General features: G+C 51.7%; 1 protein-coding gene across 4 annotated transcripts in view; it reads left to right on the top strand.

The window, feature by feature from the left end:
* The first annotated feature begins 7,977 nt into the window (after window positions 1-7,977).
* GAS7 (growth arrest specific 7) overlaps window positions 7,978-18,237 on the top strand; it is a 200,569-nt gene continuing 190,309 nt past the window's right edge. The window contains exon 1 of one of the 4 annotated variants that reach the window (XM_036100095.2): window positions 7,978-8,343. In XM_036100095.2, coding sequence (XP_035955988.1) covers window positions 8,161-8,343 — 183 coding nt within the window. In that variant the 5' untranslated portion in view covers window positions 7,978-8,160. Of the gene's footprint in view, window positions 8,344-9,783; window positions 9,831-18,237 lie in introns of those variants that run through there. The other 3 variants (XM_036100084.2, XM_036100086.2, XM_036100096.2) reach the window with 3 other exon arrangements.

Genomic DNA, 18,237 nt, shown 5'->3' with positions numbered 1-18,237 from the left:
TAGAAATGGAGTCCCTTCCATTCTGCACCCAGCCCCGTGCACGTCGGCAGAGCTGGACCCTTGAGCAGGAACATCCCCCGGCTGGCCTCCTGTGACGGCTCCTTCCCACGGTCTCATGAAACAGGTGTCATCACCGCTCCTGTGCAGTCAAGAAGATTCTACAGATGGGGGTCTCGAGAGGCGAAGCCACTTGTCCTAGGCGTGTAAGTAGTAAGCAAAAATTTGGGACTCGGACGAGCCTAATAATTAGAGCCTTCCTTAATAAACGGAGAGCTAATTATAGTCATCGAAGAGACTGTTCCTTGTCTGTTGTGATTAATTCCGAATTTATTTTTAGTCTTCAGAAGAATAGAGACTCGTGCTGGGGCTTTGTTCTGAGAGAGAAACGTGCGGACTCCTGACAGTTCTCCTGGGCCGGCGACTCCTGTGAGTTTTTGCAAAGCTCAAAGGTCTCCAGGGATTGGGGTCAACCGGAGCGCCTTTGAAAGGAACACTCTAGAACTACTTTTGCACTTCGTTAAGAGGGCATGCTGTCGCTGTCGGGGACGGGGGAGGGGGGAACTGGGGTCTGTCTCGGGCTTGCCTTTGGGGTAAGAAAAGCAGGCTGGGATACCCTTTAAAAGGCAGTCCAAGCTTTAGATATGTTAATGAAGCCATCGAATTGGAGGTGGGTCCTGGCCCTTCAGGCTTTCTCTTTAATGGGGCTTTGCATATCTCTGCCAGGCTCCTCCTCAGTGGTTATTTTGCCGTTACTCCCAAAGGGGAGGCTCTTTTCCATAATTCCCTGCTTCCTCCAGGAGTGGGAGGGAATGGGACAGAAAGTTCTTTTGCCTCCCACCCGCCAAGACCAGTAAAAAGATGGACTTCTGTTTCTGAATGTGATTTTGGGTCCCGCACAGCGTCCTTAATGTCTTCTCTCTCTCTCCTTCCCTCCAGGCTTCTTTTTGCAAATGAAGCCCCCAGCTTTCTTGGGGAAGCACGGTGGGGGGGGGACTCCGAGCCCGTGTGAAGGGGAGGGGGGCTTGGCTGGGAGAAAGATTGGTCTGCTTGTCTCTCCCCTCCACCCTCTCTCTTCCAGCCCTGGTCCTTTTCTCTTACTCCGTGTCCTCTGTCTCTCCTCTTCCCCACAAATTGTTTCCTCCCCGTGTTTATCTATTTACGTGCTCTGCCTCCCATGTTCCGCCGGCCCCTGGCCCTGTCCTGCCCCCCCTGCCATCCTTCCAAATGGCCGATAGGACACAACTGTGAACCCTTCTTACTTCTAAATGACGAGGTTCTCTGATGGTCCAGGTGACGCCTGGAAATGTATGACCACCATGGTGTTTAAGGACGGTCTGCCCTAGCAGGGTGTTTCTCCCAAATACAGGCTGAGGACTCTAGCAGGATAATCTGGGGGTTTGTTAAAAACCCTGGGTTTCCTGGGTCCCATCCCTGACCCACTGGATCAGAATCTCTGGGGATGAGGCTTGGGAATAGACATCGTTTTCTGACAAGGTCCTCGAGTGATTCTTAGACACGCTGTCAAAAACCAAAGTCTGCATACTGAATAAAACAAAGCAGAAAGATGAGTTTATTGCAGTGTTTTTGACTGTAAGCTAGGGAGCTCAGGGCTATAGGAGCAATGTGCTCAGAGTTGCTCATAGACTAAGGGATTTTTAGGGGTAAATGCACAAGCCGTTTGGTTTTTTCCAGCTGATTGGTTGCCTGGGGGTCTTCTTTCTTGTTTGGGTGAGGGGAGCAAGGACCCCCAGAGATGGTATGAACAGACTTGGCATTCTGGGACTGGCTGGTGTTCTAAGAAGAGGTGTGAATCCCTGTAAGGTCAGGTTAAGTTTCCTGAGGTTATGTGCCTACATTGACCGTTTCCATTTCGTCCCTGGCGGAAGTGACTCCGTTTTAGTTTGGTTCTACAGCACTGAAGTTTCCAAATCCTTGGCTGGACCTGTCTCAGATTCCAGATTGGGAGAACTGGGGAGGAGATGAACAGATCTTGCAGGCCCAGCGCCAGGTTCCTCCCAGGCTCCAGGAGGAGAACTGGACCCAGTTATTTTCTCCAAAGTCAGGATTCCAAAAAAGCTTATTTCCAGTACTCTAAATTTCTTTTCCAGCCCACTGTCTTCTTTTTTTTTTAAAGATTTATTTGTTTTTATTTATTTGACAGAGAGAGACAGCGAGAGAGGGAACACAAGCAGGCAGAGTGGGAGAGGAGAAGCAGGCTTCCCGCTGAGCAGGGAGCCCGATGTGGGGCTCGATCCCAGAACCCTGGGATCATGACCTGAGCCAAAGGCAGACGCTTTAACGACTGAGCCACCCAGCGCCCCGGCCCACTGTCTTCTTGAAGCTGACTCTCACGATCCCTGATTCCAGGATGTACCCAAAACATCCACTATGGTACAGGAAGACAATATATAAGAGCTTCTGCTAGGATATAACATAGATCTTAATGTAACCCTTTTAACATTTTAATTTTGTGTATTATAATATACCTATTTGTTTAGTGGCTCATGTATTTAATTTATAAGTAATAGAAATACATATATTTGGGAGTTTTACTGATGGAGCTCTATACCCAAAGAACTTTGAAGAGCAACACTCTAGAATCTAGAATCCAGATTATATGTTCTTTGAGGTCAGGGACTATAATATTTTCTTTTCTTCTTTTTTTTTTTTTTTAAGTAAGCTCTGCACCCAGCGTGGGGCTTGAATTCAGGACCCCAAGATCAAGAGTCGCATACTCTACTGACTGAGCCAGCCAGGGGCCCCTTATCCACTCTACTGTTGATGGACTTTGGGCTGTTTTCAGCTTCGGGCTATTATGCATATTGCTGCTATGAACATTGTATATGTCTCTCAGTGAACATATGAACACATCTCAGTTGGACATATACCTACAAGGGGACTTGATGAGTCATAGAGGATGCTATGAATCAGCTTTGCTGAATATCTCAATTTCCAGCAGGCTCCGGCCAGCAGTGTAGGAGTTTGCTGGGTCCTCCTCAGTGTGTGGCATTTTCTCTTTTGTTTTGATAGTTACCATACATTTTGTAAATTTCTATTTTTATTTATAAATACAACCATACTTACTACATTTTTCTATTTTGTTTTTATATTTTCATGGGTGTATATTGCAACCTCCTTAGGATTTTGATTTGCTTTTCTTTTTTTTTTTTTTAAGATTTTATTTATTTATTTGACAGAGTTAGCGAGAGCAGGAACACAAGCAGGGGGAGTGGGAGAGGGAGAAGCAGGCTTCCTGCAGAGCAGGGAGCCCGATGTGGGGCTCGATCCCAGGACCCTGGGATCATGACCTGAGCCGAAGGCAGACGCTTAACGACTGAGCCACCCAGGTGCCCCTTGATTTGCTTTTCTTGATGATGAACGAGGTCGAGCACCTTTTGAGCTGTTGTTAGTATTGACCATTTGGGGATCTTTTTTGTGAAATGTCTGTTCAAGTCTTTTGCCTTTTTTTTTTTTTTCCCTAAGGAGTCACCCATATTTTTCCTACTGACCTACAGGAATTCGTTATTTATACGGCTATGTTTGTCTCTCTAGCCCCAAGCCCAGCACATTGTCCATCTCCTAGTCTGGGTTTAACAGTTCTGTTGTTCAGGTTGCTGTTGAATGAATGAGCACGGAAAAGGAGGCGGGGACCCTTGACGAATGAATGAGGCCTTTATAGATCCTTGTTTACATTTTGGTTTATGTAACAGCTTTATTGAGGTATAATTTACATACCAAAACCTTTTCCTGTTTTAAGTGTGCAATTCAATGATTTCCCGAGTTGTGCAACCATTACCACAATTAAATTTTAGAGCATTGTCGTCACCCCAAAAAGAAACCTCGGGACCATTTACTTATTCCCTATTCCTACCCCCAACCCCGGGGCAACCGCTAATCTCTTTACCGTCTCTTATAGATTTGCTTTTTCTGGGATTTTCTTCTAAATGTAATCGTACAATATGGAACTTTTTTTTAAAATTAATTAATTTATTTTTGGTAATCTCTACACCCAATGTGGGGCTTGAACTCATGACCTGAGATCGAGCGCTGCATGCTCTTCTGACTGAGCCAGCCAGATGCCCCACAACATGTAGCCTTTTGTATCTGGCTTTTTTCACTTTGTGTAATGTCGTTGTGGTTCCTGCATGTTGTAGCCTGTGTCAGGACTCCGGTCCTTTCTTGGCTGAGTGAATATTCCATTGTATGGGGGCACCTGGGTGGCTCACTCGGTGAAGCGTCTGCCTTTGGCTCAGGTCATGATCTCAGGATCCTGGGATCGAGCCCCACGTTGGGCTTCCTGCTCAGCGGGGAGTCTGTCTCTCCCTCTCCCCTTCCACCCTGCTCATGCTCTCGCTCTCAAATAAATAAATAAAATCTTAAAAAAAAAAAAAAGGAATATTCTACTGTATGGGTCTACCACGTCTTGTCGATCTATTCATCAATTGATGGATAGTTGCGTTATTTCCACGTTTTGGCTATTCTAAATAGTGAACACTGCAAGTTTTTGTGTGGCCGTTTGTTTTCATTTCTCTTAGGTAGATATTCCCTAGGAGGGAATTGCTGGGGTCATATGGCAAATTTGTGTTTAACCTTTTTAAGAAACGGAAACCCTGATATTTCTCTGCCATCCATAGGGTGATGATGGAAAGGCATCGAAGACTGTTGGATAGAAAAATCCCCGCCAGCCCATAGTTATCAAATAAATGCACAGTGTCAAGAGAAAGCTAAGAAAGAGAGACTAAAGCCTGCTTTTAGGAGTTTATAGTCTAATCCAGATGTTCCAACACATGTGTTTATGGAGTAACTTGGCAATATGGGAAATCTGAAAATGAGCAGGGGTTCAAACCTGCTCATATTGCAAAATGAATTCAGGAAGTACCAAATGACTACTTTTTTTTTTTTTTTTGCAAGACTCAGTGTTGGTCTTTAAGAGGGGAAGATAGGAATTAAAACAAACGTACTTTCCCTCCCCTGAGTTGCTAAGAGACTACTCAGTAAAATAAGATTTAGTTTTAAAGAAGTTAAATAAGTAAAAATTTCAAATAGAATTTTAAGATAGTAATAGAAGATCAGGGGAGGGACCCCTGGGTGGCTCAGTCGGTTAAGCGTCTGACTTTGGCTCAGGTCATGATCCTGGGGTCCTGGGATCGAGTCCCACTTCTCCCTCTGCCTGCCACTCCCCCTGCTTGTGCTTGTGCTCTCTCTCTAACAAATAAATAAAATCTTAAAAAAAAAAAAAAAGATCAGGGGAGGAGGAAGGCAAGGGAGAGGGATAATAGAGAGAGAAACTCATCTTTCCTTCAAGATCTTGTGAGAAAACAGAAACCCAGAGTGTGTTTCTTTAACATTTATGGCATCCCAAAGATAAAAGTTCCCACTTATTATTGCCTTGGAAATCTTAGTTCGAAAAAAGTGTCCGATAATAAACAACCAGGACCATTGGACTAGATCGATAATAACTGCTAATATTTGTGTACTTAATATGCCAGATATTGGCACAGTTTACATTTTTACTTATTTAATCCTTTTAAAAACAATGATATAGACACTACTACCATCTTCTAATGGTGAGGAAGATGAAGCTCAGAGAGGTTGAGTTAGTTGCCCAAGGGCACACAGCTAGAAAGTGGCAGAGCTGAGGTTTGAGTACAGGGAGATCAGAGAGGACACACTGAGCTACTGACTGCGTTTAACCATCTCAAGTCCCATATTCCAGCTACTGGATTCTGGTGTTGTCCAAGTTACTTCATGAATAAGGGATCAGGGACAGGAGTTCCCCTGACTGCTAGGCCAGTCAATTCTGCCCAGACCGGCCTTAGGTATCAACCAGCGAGCCATTATCAATCTTGGTGCTGCAGAATCATCTGGGGCAGGTCACTTGGAGCTGGAGTGTTTGGGATGCCCTGTAGGCTGAGATTTCTCAAAAGCCAAACTGGGTCCCAGGTGGCTAACAGGCACCATGGAAGATTCGGAGTTGCAAGGAGGCTCTGGACTGGCTGTCCTAAATTGAGTCGGGCCTTATCATCAGATATGAAACCTGGGGTCAGTCTGCTAACAGTCACATATCCTTCCCGATACAAGGAATTTGAGGCCCTTGTAACTGATTAGGTCAGTTACTTTTAGTGACTGATTCCTATATCAATTTTTTTATTTTAAGATTTTATTTATTTGACAGAGAGAGACACAGTGAGAGAGGGAACACAAGCAGGGGGAGTGGGAGAGGGAGAAGCAGGCTCCCTGCGGAGCATGGAGCCCGATGCGGGACTCGATCCCAGGACCCTGGGATCATGACCTGAGCCAAAGGCAGAAGCCCAACGACTGAGCCACCCAGGCGCCCCCCTATATCAAATTTTGCAGCTCTGCTTTAAGCGACGCCCCGTGATGATGACTGTGGTCCAGAGTTTGTTTCCCCGTTTCTAGCCAAGCAAGGGTTTGTGCATTTGCAATCGATGGGCTATTATAAGCAATCTGCATTTGTCAGCTTGCCCGTGGCCAGAGGCCAGGCTGAGGCGGTTCAAGGTAAAACGGCTTAAATGCAGACTATGGCTCAAGGTGGATTTTCCAAAGCTTGGGTGGGCCAGGGCACCAGCATCTAAAAAAGTTACTCAGGTGATTCTAATGTGCAGCCAGGATTGAAAACCACTGGAAGATCTTAAGGCTCTTGTAGCCCAGCCCACCCTTAAGGCAAGATCTTAAGGTGCTTGTAGCCCAGCCAGACTGGTTTTGTAAGGCAGGTATCCAGGCAAACACCATGAGAGATGAGGCTAGAGGAGGTATTGTAGAGAGTCTGAAGGGCACAGGCTGAGAAGTCTGTACTTAATTTAATAGGCAACAGGGAGCCAAGGAAGATTACTGAGCAGGATCTAAGGGGAGGCCATTTGAAGCATGCAGAGAGATTAAAGGGTCCAGTTATTTACAGCTTAGGAAATAAGACTTTAAGTTTTCCTTTAGAGTAGGCTAACGAAGACATCCACTTTCTTTTACTTCTAAAGCCTCGGTTCAAGGTCGTTTCTTCGGCATCCAGGTCCTCTGGTCCCTGGAGAGCAGGCACCTGTCCAGATGATCTTTGTAGGTACCTGGCTCACGGCATGGAAGGTGTGGCAGCCTCCCACGGTTTGTTGACTGAGTAAATGAGTGCAGACCTCTAGAGCCTGGCCGGCCTGGACTGCAGGAGGACTGGTACCCTGGGGCCGGCCTCCCCTTTGCATGCAAAGCGGTGGGGGCTGTTCCTCTCACCTCCCCCCCCTCCTTTATCCTCATCGGCCTGCTCCCAACTCCGTCTCCTCCCCGCTCAGTGCCTCCAGCGTAACGCACAGCCACCCGGCCTCCCGGCTCTGGCGCCAGGCTTCAAACCTGTCCTTCACCCATTGTTCGGTTTCCGGTGAGTCAAGTTCAACCCCAGGTTCAACCCCGACAGTGGCGGCCACACACACATTCCCTCGCAGGCACCCCGGAGGAGGCGCCCGCCGCCCGCCCGCCGCCACCAGACCCACAAAGCCCGCACGGAAGGGCGTTTCTGTTCCAGCGGCTTTTGGAGGCGGGGGTGTGAGCGCCGAGACCCCTCCCCAGCGACCTGCCCCCTCGGCGAGGGAGCGCCCAGCCCTCGGCGGGCGTGGCCGCCCTGGTCCAGCCCCCGCCCCGCCCCCTCGCCTCCGCGCGAGTCCCCGCTCGGCCACCCGGCCGCCAGCCCCTCTCCGCGGACGCCCGGCCGCTCCCTCGCCGCCGAGCCGGGCCCCCGGCGATGCTCCGGATCCCACCTCCCCCGGGAGCTGCGCATTTCCGCGCGCCCGGGCGGCCCCGGCTCCGGCCGGCCCTCGCGGCCGCAGCCCGCGCTCCGCGTCCCCGGGAAGTTGTCTCCGGAGCCCGCGGCGTCTGGGTCTCCTCCCCCTGAGCCCCGCCCCCCCAGCCCAGAGCTGGATCTGCGAGCTGCCGGGCCCGGGGGCGTCGCCGCTTGCTCCGCGAAGCCTGCGAGTCTCCGCTGCTCTGCGCGGAGCGCGCGTCCCCCGCCTGGCCGGGGACCCCCCGCGCACCCCCGAGACGGCGCGCGCCCAGAGCGCGGGAGCCCGGAGCGCCGGGCGCCTGGGACCCCGCGGAGCCGCTGCCCAGCCCGCGGGGCTCGGCAGGGATGCAGGCTGCGCTGTGAGCCCGGGCGCCAAGGCCATGTCCGGCGCCCGCTGCCGGACCCTGTACCCGTTCTCCGGGGAGCGGCACGGCCAGGGGCTGCGCTTCGCCGCGGGCGAGCTGATCACGCTGCTGCAGGTCCCGGACGGCGGCTGGTGGGAAGGCGAGAAGGAGGACGGGCTCCGCGGCTGGTTCCCGGCGAGCTACGTGCAGTTGCTGGAGGTAAGGGGCGAGGGCCGGGGGCCGGAAGACCCGGGGCTGCGCTGCTCGGCGCGCCCGCGTACCTGTTGCCCGCACCGGGGATGCCGGAGCCGCCCCTGTCCCAGGGGCGCCGCGGGGCCGGCGGGGGACAGCCGCTGCGCGCCCGGCCCTGCGGGCGGCGGAGGCAGCGGGCGCCCCTCCGGGCTGGGCAGCGCGGGGAGCGCCCCCGGAGCGCCCCCCCGTGCCGGGCCTCCCGAGCACATCGTGGCCGCCCTGAGGAAGGAGAACTTGTTGCCTGTGTGAGTTCTGGAGCCGGCGGGCGGGCGGGCGGGCGCGCTCCAGGCGGTGGCAGGGGCCGGCCGAGGGCTGAGGAGTCCGGCGGTCTAGGGAAGACGCGCCGAAGATCGGGATTGGAAAAAAAGTGGCATCGATCGGGGCCCGGAGCCCGGAGCCTGCCGACCCGTGGACGGTCGTGCTGCCCCGGTCAGGCTGCCTGGCCGCCTCGGAGCCGCCCACTTGCTGGTCGGCTGAGTCTGGCTGGCCACCAGCCCGAGCCGCCCGCCCGATCCAGGGGTGCCGCAGCGCCCCTCCCCTGGTCCAGCTTCCCCAGGCTAAGGTCCAGAGCCTGAGAGTGGCCTGTTCCTGGGGTTCTGGCCTGCCCCCAGGACTGCACAGGACCTGCTGAGCCAAGTCGGCTGGCTGTTTATTGTCTGGGTGACAGTTGGGAGGCCTCCCTGTCCTCTAATCGCTGAGCTCATGGTCACAGCCGGAGTGGGTTCCGAAGTTTCAAAAGTCCGTGGGGGCGGGGGAGGGTGGAGGAGTGACCGCGTAGGACATCCCCTTTCGTAAAAAGCTGCCCAACCCCAGGATCGTTGTACAGACTTCAATGGGCGGTTTACCCACAACTGTGTTAAGTATAATCAAACGTTCTGCAGAAACACCTCCCAAATCACCCAGGCTGAATTTATTTATAATTTGACCCCTGACCTACTTTACAAAGAACAGAGTAGCAAGTTTCGAGAGAAATTGCTGGGTGGGACTCAAAGAAAAAAAAAAGGATAGAAAGAAAAAAAGAAGGATAGATGGATGGGGCTAAGTGATTATGGGTGAGTTTGCTGAGAAATATCCTATGGAAATAGTACCAGAATGAGAACCTGGCCTCCTAGAGATACAGAATCCCCCCTAAATGGGTTAGTAGCATTCGAGCAAAATTTAGGCTGCAAGAGATTTCGTGGCCTGGCAAAAGAGTAGGTTCCAGAACCCTCGTGGTTCTGTGTTTTGAGAAACGTGCGTGCGTCGGACAGGCTCAGGTGTGTCCCTCAGCGTCCCCGGTTCCTTTCCCGGGATTCAGATGTGCAAGAAAGCAAGTGTATCGCTTCTTAGGAGGACCTGCAGCCTCCTGGTGTCTGGCTCAGGAGCCGTGGGAGAGACTCCTGTTTCAGTCTCTGGTGGCCACACTTTTTCCAGGAAATCCTGATGTGGAAATTTGGCAGTTGGCTGTCTGTCCGGTGAGGAGCATCCCTGGCTGGACGCAGCCAGCTGTGTTTTGGGTGGGGGCGAGGCTGGTGGGTTGGTAGGCTCTGCTTTTTCCTCTGGGAAAGGGAGGGTGAACCAGACCCAGGAGACAAGCAGAGTGATCCTCTGGGACAGTCTTGGGCAGATCAGTCACCGGCCTGTGGCGAGTACAAGCTTAGGAGATCTTCGGTGCTTAGTGAGGGGCTTTCAGACCAACTCCCGAAGGGCCCATCTGTGGGAGCCCTACCGCTGGGAGGGGCTTTCATTTCTTGAGCACCTACTAGGCGCCGGGTCCCCTGACGGCTCTGTGAAGGGGAAGGCACCATCCCCATCTCTCAGGCCAGCTTGAGAGCTGAAGGCAGTTGCCCCAGGGGTAATGCTTGCATATTGGCTCAGCGGCTCAGATGGCTGAACGTTACCTCTGTGACTGCATCTGTTTTAAATACGGCAGCGTGGGCTCAAGTGCTAAAAGGCAAGTGAGGGAAAGGTCTGGATCCTTGTGGCGAAGGGCAGGTGCGGCCCTCCAGGTCAGCGTGCCGGTGACAGCATCCCGAAGGGGAGGCTAGGCTGCACGCGGGGCTGCGTTGAAAGCCCTGCTCCTTCCCGCCTGCAGCATCTCTCCTGCTGACCCTGAAGGTTGCTTTCACAGGAAGGCTGCTGGCTTTCCCGCGGGCGGAGGCCGGGCTGGGCCTGAGCCCTGGGACTTTTCAGGGTCAAGGCAGGTGCAGTTTCCAGAGGCAGGATCGGGAGATCGGAGATCAGGCCCTCTGTGTCTGGGAACCTCGTCGGTGAGCAGGCTGGACGCGCAGGCTGAGGGCCAGAGGATATGTGGGTAGGGTCCCTTGGAATGGGGTGAGTCCTCAAAGCCAGACTGGGTCAGGTGACAACGCAGAGCTCCCAAGGGAGTCGCTGGTGGTGGGCTGGCCGGCCAGTTTATGAAATCAGGAGTCTGGAGAAGCAGCGGCCGGGTGTTCATCAAGGCTAGAAGTTGTTGCAGCACCCAGGAAGCTGGACAAGGGGCCTGGATGTGGACAAGCTCATGGGCGGTGGGCCAGCAGGTGCCTGGCCCTGAGCCTGCTGGGGGCGTGGAGATCAGAAGGCCAGGGGAGCAGTTGGGGAGACAGGTCCCGACAGAATGGACGGCACCAGCCTCCTGGGGGAGGAGTGCGATGGTGGGGGGCACAGCTGGGTGCTGTGGACCTTTGGCTCCCTGGTGGAAAGAGTGATACCGAGAAGCCCCATCTTGGCGGAAGGGTGCTACCAGTCGAGAGCAGCGTATGCAAAATGGACACTCCCCGAGGATTTCTTTCTTGTTCGTATGAAGAAAGGGGAACTGAGAGGCCTTGGCTTTGCCAGAAGCATACCCCACGGAGGGGAGCTGGGAGCTAACTCTTGACAGGGCCGAGAGGTCTGCCTTGGAGGCCAGCCAACCCCCAGGGAGGGGCCGGCTCGGGGAGATTCTGGTTCTGGCTCTCTGGGGGGGAATCTGTTGGGTCAGGCCTCCAAGGAAATGGTAGAAGGGTACAGCATATCCTTGGCTTCCAGAAAGCGGCCTCCAGGAAACCGTGAGCCCAAGGGGGAGAAGGGGGGATGGGACCCTGGTGGGGCCAAGGGCTGGCCGCAAGGGTCTGGGCTCCTCAGGGGATGGTGGAGTTTCCCAGAGGAGGAGAGCAGCACCAGGAGGAGGGAACCCCATGGCTGGGCAGGTCCGCTGGGTGGAGGGCCAGGAATTCCCGGTGAGCTGCTCTTAACCTTGAATGGAGAAAAGAAATTTGGGACCTGGAAGATACTGGAAGATACTGGAAGGCATCTGCAGAACCCCCCCCCCCCGAGCTTTTGGGAAATAATAATTCTGGGGGTAAATAAGATTGGAATGCAAACACAACAGAGCTTTCCTTGACTGAGGTGCTGTTCTTAGAAGCCACCATCTGGCTGTGGGGTGTAGACCTCAGAGGCGCTAACAGTGGGACCCTATTTGCCAGCAGAACTAGGAGGCTGCAGGGGGTCACCCTTGAACCCGGTCTCCTTCTCTCCACCTTCTGTTCTCCCATTTTGGGTTCACGTGATGTGCTGCCGAACCTTCAAGGTGTGGCTGTGAGAGAGAGTTGCGGAGCTGGGGAGCTGGGCTGGGCTGTGGATAATTGAGGAACGATGGTTCATCTTTTCCTGTGGAACAGGCCACCCCAAGACTTCGTGTTGCAAAACACCCATTTCCTATTACCTCACAAGTCGCTGTGGGTCGACGGGCTCCGCTGGGTGGTTCTTCTGTTGGTCTGTCTCGGCGTCTGTCATGCATTTGCAGTCAGATGATGGCGGGGGCTGGGGTCCCCGAGGCAGAGCTGGCCTGGAACTCCAAAATGGTGTCTTCACTCCCATGTCTGGTACCTTGGTGTTCTTCCAAGGGGGCCTTTCTCTCTGCATGGCGTCTTATCCTCCAGGGCCCTTCCACATGGCCTTCCTCTTTAGCAGGGAGCTCGAGACTTTCCACGGTGGCTGGCTTCCAGGAATGCAAAGTGCAAATTGCCAGGCCTCCTTGAGGCTTGGGCTCAGAATTGGCACATCCCTTCTGGCCCCTTTTATTGGCAAAGTGAGTCACAAGACCAGTTGGGATTCTGTGTGGGAGGAAGGTGCCTACAGGTGTGGAAACAGGTGCATCGTGCGCCCTTTTGCAGAAGGGTAGGCAGAACACATCTGGGACAGCGATCCATTAGAGAGGAAACGGTGTCACCCCAGGCTGACAGGAGAGAGAGAGACAGCCCCCAGAGGGAGGTAAAGTGCAGGGGACTTGGCTGTTGTTCTGCTAGAAAATTCTCCATTGCCATCCTCAGAGGAGATTCTCTCTCTCTCTCTTTCTCTCTCTCTTTTTTTAAGATGCCAGGGATTTCTTCATAAAGGCCACCTGATCAATGTTGCAGCCGAATTTGAAACCAGATTTTCCTGTCCCTAAAGCCTGGGTCTGTCCACTGGGCCATTGGCATGGCAGGCCAGCCTTTTTGGGTGGGTGGGTGGGGGGCTCTGGTGCTGGTGATGAATAGACACAGTGTATCCGAGCTGCCTGACACCTAGTAGCTGCTTGCTACGTTGCCCAAATTGATTTTAATCCCGGACTTTTCAGTTCTGGAACGTGAGAATTACCTAAGGTGGGTGTGACCTTGTCCCTCACAGCAGGATTTTTTTTTAAGGCAGTTTTCAGCTCTGTTCACAAAGCGGTAACGAGGGAGGGCTGGAGGCGCCCAGAGGATGTGACCGTGACCGAAGAGACCCAACAGGCTTTCTGCCATCGCCACTAAGTCATTGTGCCCTTTGATTTGGGGGCCGTGGCCCCCAACAGCTCCTGCTGTTTGAAAATGTACCTTCAGCTCACCCCTTTGCCCGCCTCCGCTCGGGAGAGCCTCCCCCTCTCGGCTGCTGTGCCCATCTCTGGTCAAGTGGCCACTCCCCAGGACTTCAAAGCGGTGGGCAGGGCTTACGGATTCTATGGATTCAGGGCATCTTCACAAAAGTTCCCTTAGCAACAAGTCGGCAGGAATCCCTGACATGTGTTCACCACCACGTGAATCCCTGCTGCCCATTACCACCTAGAAACGTGAATGAGATGCTGACCTTCCTGGGCTCTCCCAGCCTGGGAAAAAAGCCAGCTTTCATCCGACAGTCTGACCGACCTCATTGGAGAGCACAGGTGCCGGGGCCCCACTTGCCCGGAGGAAGGAGAGGGTTGGTAGACCAGGAAGCCCTGTACCCCTGTGCGGTTGCTTCGGGGCACGTGGTTCTCAGCAGTTGGCTCCCTGATTACCCGTGGTGGCGAGGCAGCTTACGACAGGCTCTCTAACAGAATGCCAGGACTGATCCCCCACCCCGCCTTCTACTTGATGGCAAAATTAGTATATTCCTCTCTCCCTGCAGTAGTGAGACTTGTGGGGTGGTGTTGACACCTGTGGAGAGAAGTAGAAACGGTGGCCGGCAGGGGGGTCTGGCTTGTCCTTTGCTGGGATCAGAGCACACGGTGACCGCGTGGAGGGGCTAAGTGCAACAGGTGTATGGACTTGTGAGGGGTTTTTGTGGGTTCCTGAGGACTAACTGCCTCCTCCCTGCACGCTTCATGTCTCCCCTGTCTCCCATCTGATAAAGATGTATGTGTGTGTTTTTTTTTTTAGATTTTATTTATTTATTTGACAGAGAGAGAGAACAAGCAGGGGGAGCTGCAGAGGGAGAGGGAGAAGCAGGCTCCCTGCTGAGCAGGGAACCTGATACGGGACTCGAACCCAGGACCCTGAGATCAAGACCTGAGCCGAAGGCAGACGCTTCACCGACTGAGCCTCCCACGCGCCCCTAACCTTCTCTTCTGTTCGTTCAGTTAGCGAGGCTTGTCTGCTCTCCCTTAGAAACATTTCTCAGAGACTTCTTCTTCACGCGCTGGCATCCTTTTTCTGTCAAAGGCTAGGAAACATTTTTGGTTTTGCGGGCCAAGAGGCAAAGTGGAGTTACAGCTGCGTTGCTGGGATTTGCCGAGCGCCAGAAGCAGTGAGAAGCCATGAAAGTGCCCCATATGGGCTCTGTCACAGCTACTCAGCTCTGCCGTTGGAGTGCGAAGCCGCCATAGATGATCCGAGAACCAATGGGTGTGGTTGAGTTCCAATAAAACTTTATTTATAGATACCGAGATTTGACTTTGTTACAGTTTTCTTGGGCCCTAGCGGTGTTCTTCTTCTTTGGCTTTGTTTTCAACCCTTTAAAGATGTAAAAGGCGTCCTTAGCTTATGGGCTATATGTAGTTTAGAAGTTCAGAAGTCGATCACTCATTCATTCAACAAACCCTGAGTGTCTAGGATGGGCTGTGAGCTCTTTGGTTAAGTGCTGGGGGGGGGAGGTAGTGACAGACACAGAAGAGAAGCTTACACTTAGCTGGGGAGAGGGTACACTAGAAAAAAATAAGTTTTAAGTACCGTGGGGCCAATAAAAGAGGGGACTGTGGTGGAGTGGGGTGTGGGGTGCAGGAGGGGGTTCGATAAGACCGTCAGGGAAGCTTCTCTGAGGAGGTGATACCTGAGCAGAGATCTGGATGATGCAGAGCCATGTGAGTATCTGGGGAGAAGTGATTTGAGGCAGAGGGCACCACGAATGCAAATAACCTTCAAGAGGGGTATATGTATGATATATTTGCGAGACCCAGAATATTCTAGAAAGCAGTGAGCAGGGGCAAGAGAGGTGGGGATGTGACAGAGAGGCAGGATATCTAGATATTTGTTGTTGTACCCACTGCCCTCCTCACTATATATACATATATTTGTATATAAAACTTTATTTTTCTATAAGAGTCTATAATATTCTGCACAGTAGAAGAAATGTACTGTGAAATAATTTGGGATTTCTTGCCCTTTCCCCCAGCTTTGCATTTCTGGGGTATCAACACTCCCACCCTGGCTGACTTCAAGCTTCTGAAGGTTTTTAAAAATAGGGCCCATTGTGTTCCCTCTCTCGCTGTGTCTCTCTCTGTCAAATAAATAAATAAAATCTTAAAAAAAAAAAGAGCCCATTTGACATGACCTTGTATAAGGTTAAGGCGGTCAACATGCTAATCTGATTTCTATATGGCAACATGATTGCCCTCGTAGAGATTCGTTGCGGCACATTGCATAATTATCCCTTCTTTTTCGTAGTTGGTGGATAGTTCTCCAAGTGCCGCAGAAAGCCCGTGGTTTGATGGCAGGGGAGGGTGCGCTCTGATTTGTTTTGGCAAGCTCATCTGGGCTGTGGTGTGGAGACCGGCCGTGAAGAGGGTAGGAAGGTGGCAGTGGAGATGGTGAGAAGTGGGTGGATCTGGAGTATATTGTGCAGGTCGAGTCAAAAGCACTTGCTGGTGGGTTGACTCTCGGGGTGGGGCTCACCTCTTGCAGGTTGGTGGTGATACCCTTTTCCTACTGTCTTCTCCTTATCTGTGAATCGTCCGTCCATTCTGCCACCAGAGACCTCTTCCTTAAAAACAAGAGGCAAAGGCAAATACGAATCGGGAAAAAGTTAATATCCTTAATGCAGAAAGTGCTCTTATAAATTATGAAAACAAAAACAAAGGATCACATCCATATGAGAATGGGCAAAGACCTTGGGTGGTCACTTGATAATAAACGATAGGCAAAGTCATCAGCGTATTCAGTCTCCCTAGTAATCAAAGAATGGGAAGCCATGTCCATACCCAACATGGGGCTCGAACTCATGATCCCGAGAGCAAGAGCTGCATGCTCTTCCAGCTGGACCACCCAGGTGCCCCAAAGAGTGGCACATTTTTAAAAAGATACTTGCTTTATTTTTTTTTTTTTTAAAGATTTTATTTATTTATTTGACAGAGAGATAGAGAGAGAGAACAAGTAGGCAGAGAGACAGGCAGAGGGAGAGGGAGAGGGAGAAGCAGGCTCCCCGCCGAGCAGGGAGCCCGATGCGGGGCTCGATCCCAGGACCCTGGGATCATGACCTGAGCCGAAAGCAGCTGCTTAACCAACTGAGCCACCCAGGCGCCCCAAAAAAGATACTTGCTTTAATGAAAACTGTCAAAATTAAAAAAGAATGAGCATTGGCAAGGAATGGTGTAGGAAAATTGTCCTAGGCTCCCTGGAGGGTATTTTTTTTTTTTTTAAGATTTTATTTATTTATTTGTCAGAGGGAGAGAGCACAAGAAGAGAGAGCGGCAGGCAGAGGGAGAAGCAGGCTCCCCGCTGAACAAGGAGCCTGACGTGGGACTCAATCCCCAAACCCTGGGATCATGACCTGAGCCGAAGGCAGATGCCCAACCGGACTGAGCCAACCAGGCGTCCCTCCCTGGAGGGTAATTGGGCAATATACTTTAAAAACCTTTACAATATTCATGCCCTCTGATCTAGCAATTCCATTTCTAGAAATTTGGGCTCAGGAAGCATCTGATAGGCAAGCTGTGGGTGCCAGGAATCCCGCGGTAGCACCGTTTCTAATACTCGAGCATAATTTGGCCACAACATTTCCAACCAGGATGAAATTAGTTAAAATTCATCTTACTTGTTAAAATAAGTCTTACTTGTGCTTAGCACGAGGTCAGATAAGCAGAAGGGGCTCAATAACTATATTGAAGCTGGATTTAAAAAAATAAAGAATTTGGTCAGTGATGCTAAATGTTTCATGGAGTTAGCATACTTCATATCTCGCCTTATGACAAGGCAAAAAGAGATGGTGTGTCCAGGAATGAATTGCTTTTTAAAAGCAGGGACTGTGTGTACCATGCATTCTGTAAGTATCCTTTCGTGGAGAGAACAGGTTGAAGGAATACTTGCTGGCCCAGGGCCACGTTCTTTTAAATATCCTCAGTGATAGCAAATCTTTGTCTTTTGGGGGAGGAGGGGTGGTTTTGATTTCTTTTCTTTTTTTTCTTCTTTTTTTTTTTTTTTGGAAACAGCCAAAATTCATTTGGAGCCAAGTCTGGTATATCTGTACGTGTGACTATCTGTCTATCACCTTGTTGCAAAGAGGATTTAAAGCAGCTTACCAAAAAGCATACGGCACAATGAGATAAAAGCATAAATACACAAGGCAATCTGGAAAGGAGAAAATAAGGGAATTGGCAGAGTGAAGTCTGAAGAGCGAAGAGGGTCGTTGAATTAGGTGATGCCGTTCGGGGTTTTTGAGAAGTCCTACCCACTGGTAGTGATGCATCTGAGCATTTCTCAATGGGGAGTCGCAGAAGGTTTCTGAGAAAAATGCGGGCATCGTGGGCTATGTGCTGTATCAGTCAGGACGGGTTAGGATATGCTTCTGTGACAAACAGCCCTCTGCTCTCGGTGAGTAAAACAACCTAGGTTTGCTTCCTTCTCAGGCTGCACGTCTGTTGTAAGTTGGTTTGGGGCCACGAGACCCTCCAGGATCCAGGATGAAGGAGCCACCACTCTCTGCAATCTTGCTGGTGATCATGTCAAACAGCATCTGGTCCCTAAAGCTTCTGCCCAGAAGCGACATATGATACTTGTGCTCATACTTCATTGACCAAAGCACACCTAATGTGGTAGGTCGCTGTCCTACCATGTGCTCAGGAGGAAAGGAGCATGCTGAATATATGTGGACATGCTCTCCGGGAGGATGCCCTAGTTTCTACGCTGTGTCAGGCTCAGTATTTTCTGGTCATACCTTCAGCTGTGCTCCTCAAGACTAAATCCAGTGCTTCTAGAGCAAGGTTCTCAAAATGCATTCCCTGGGTCTTGTTGGTTGCAGATCCTGGCTCTGTAGGCCTGCAAGGGGGCCCGAGGTGCTGCGTGTCTGACAAGCTCCCACAGCCGCAGGGTCTTCATCCCATTGCAGACCTTATCAGGTCGCCCTAGCTCCTCAGAGCCAGGATGAACTCTTAACCGTTCTTGCAAAGCTCTGTCGCCTTCTCCAAGCTATCCT

The sequence above is a fragment of the Halichoerus grypus genome, chromosome 2, assembly GCF_964656455.1.
Source record: "Halichoerus grypus chromosome 2, mHalGry1.hap1.1, whole genome shotgun sequence".
In the NCBI taxonomy this organism is placed as follows: Eukaryota; Metazoa; Chordata; class Mammalia; order Carnivora; family Phocidae; genus Halichoerus; species Halichoerus grypus.
Note: the sequence above shows the minus strand (reverse complement) of the source record. Positions and strands in the feature narration are given on the sequence as shown.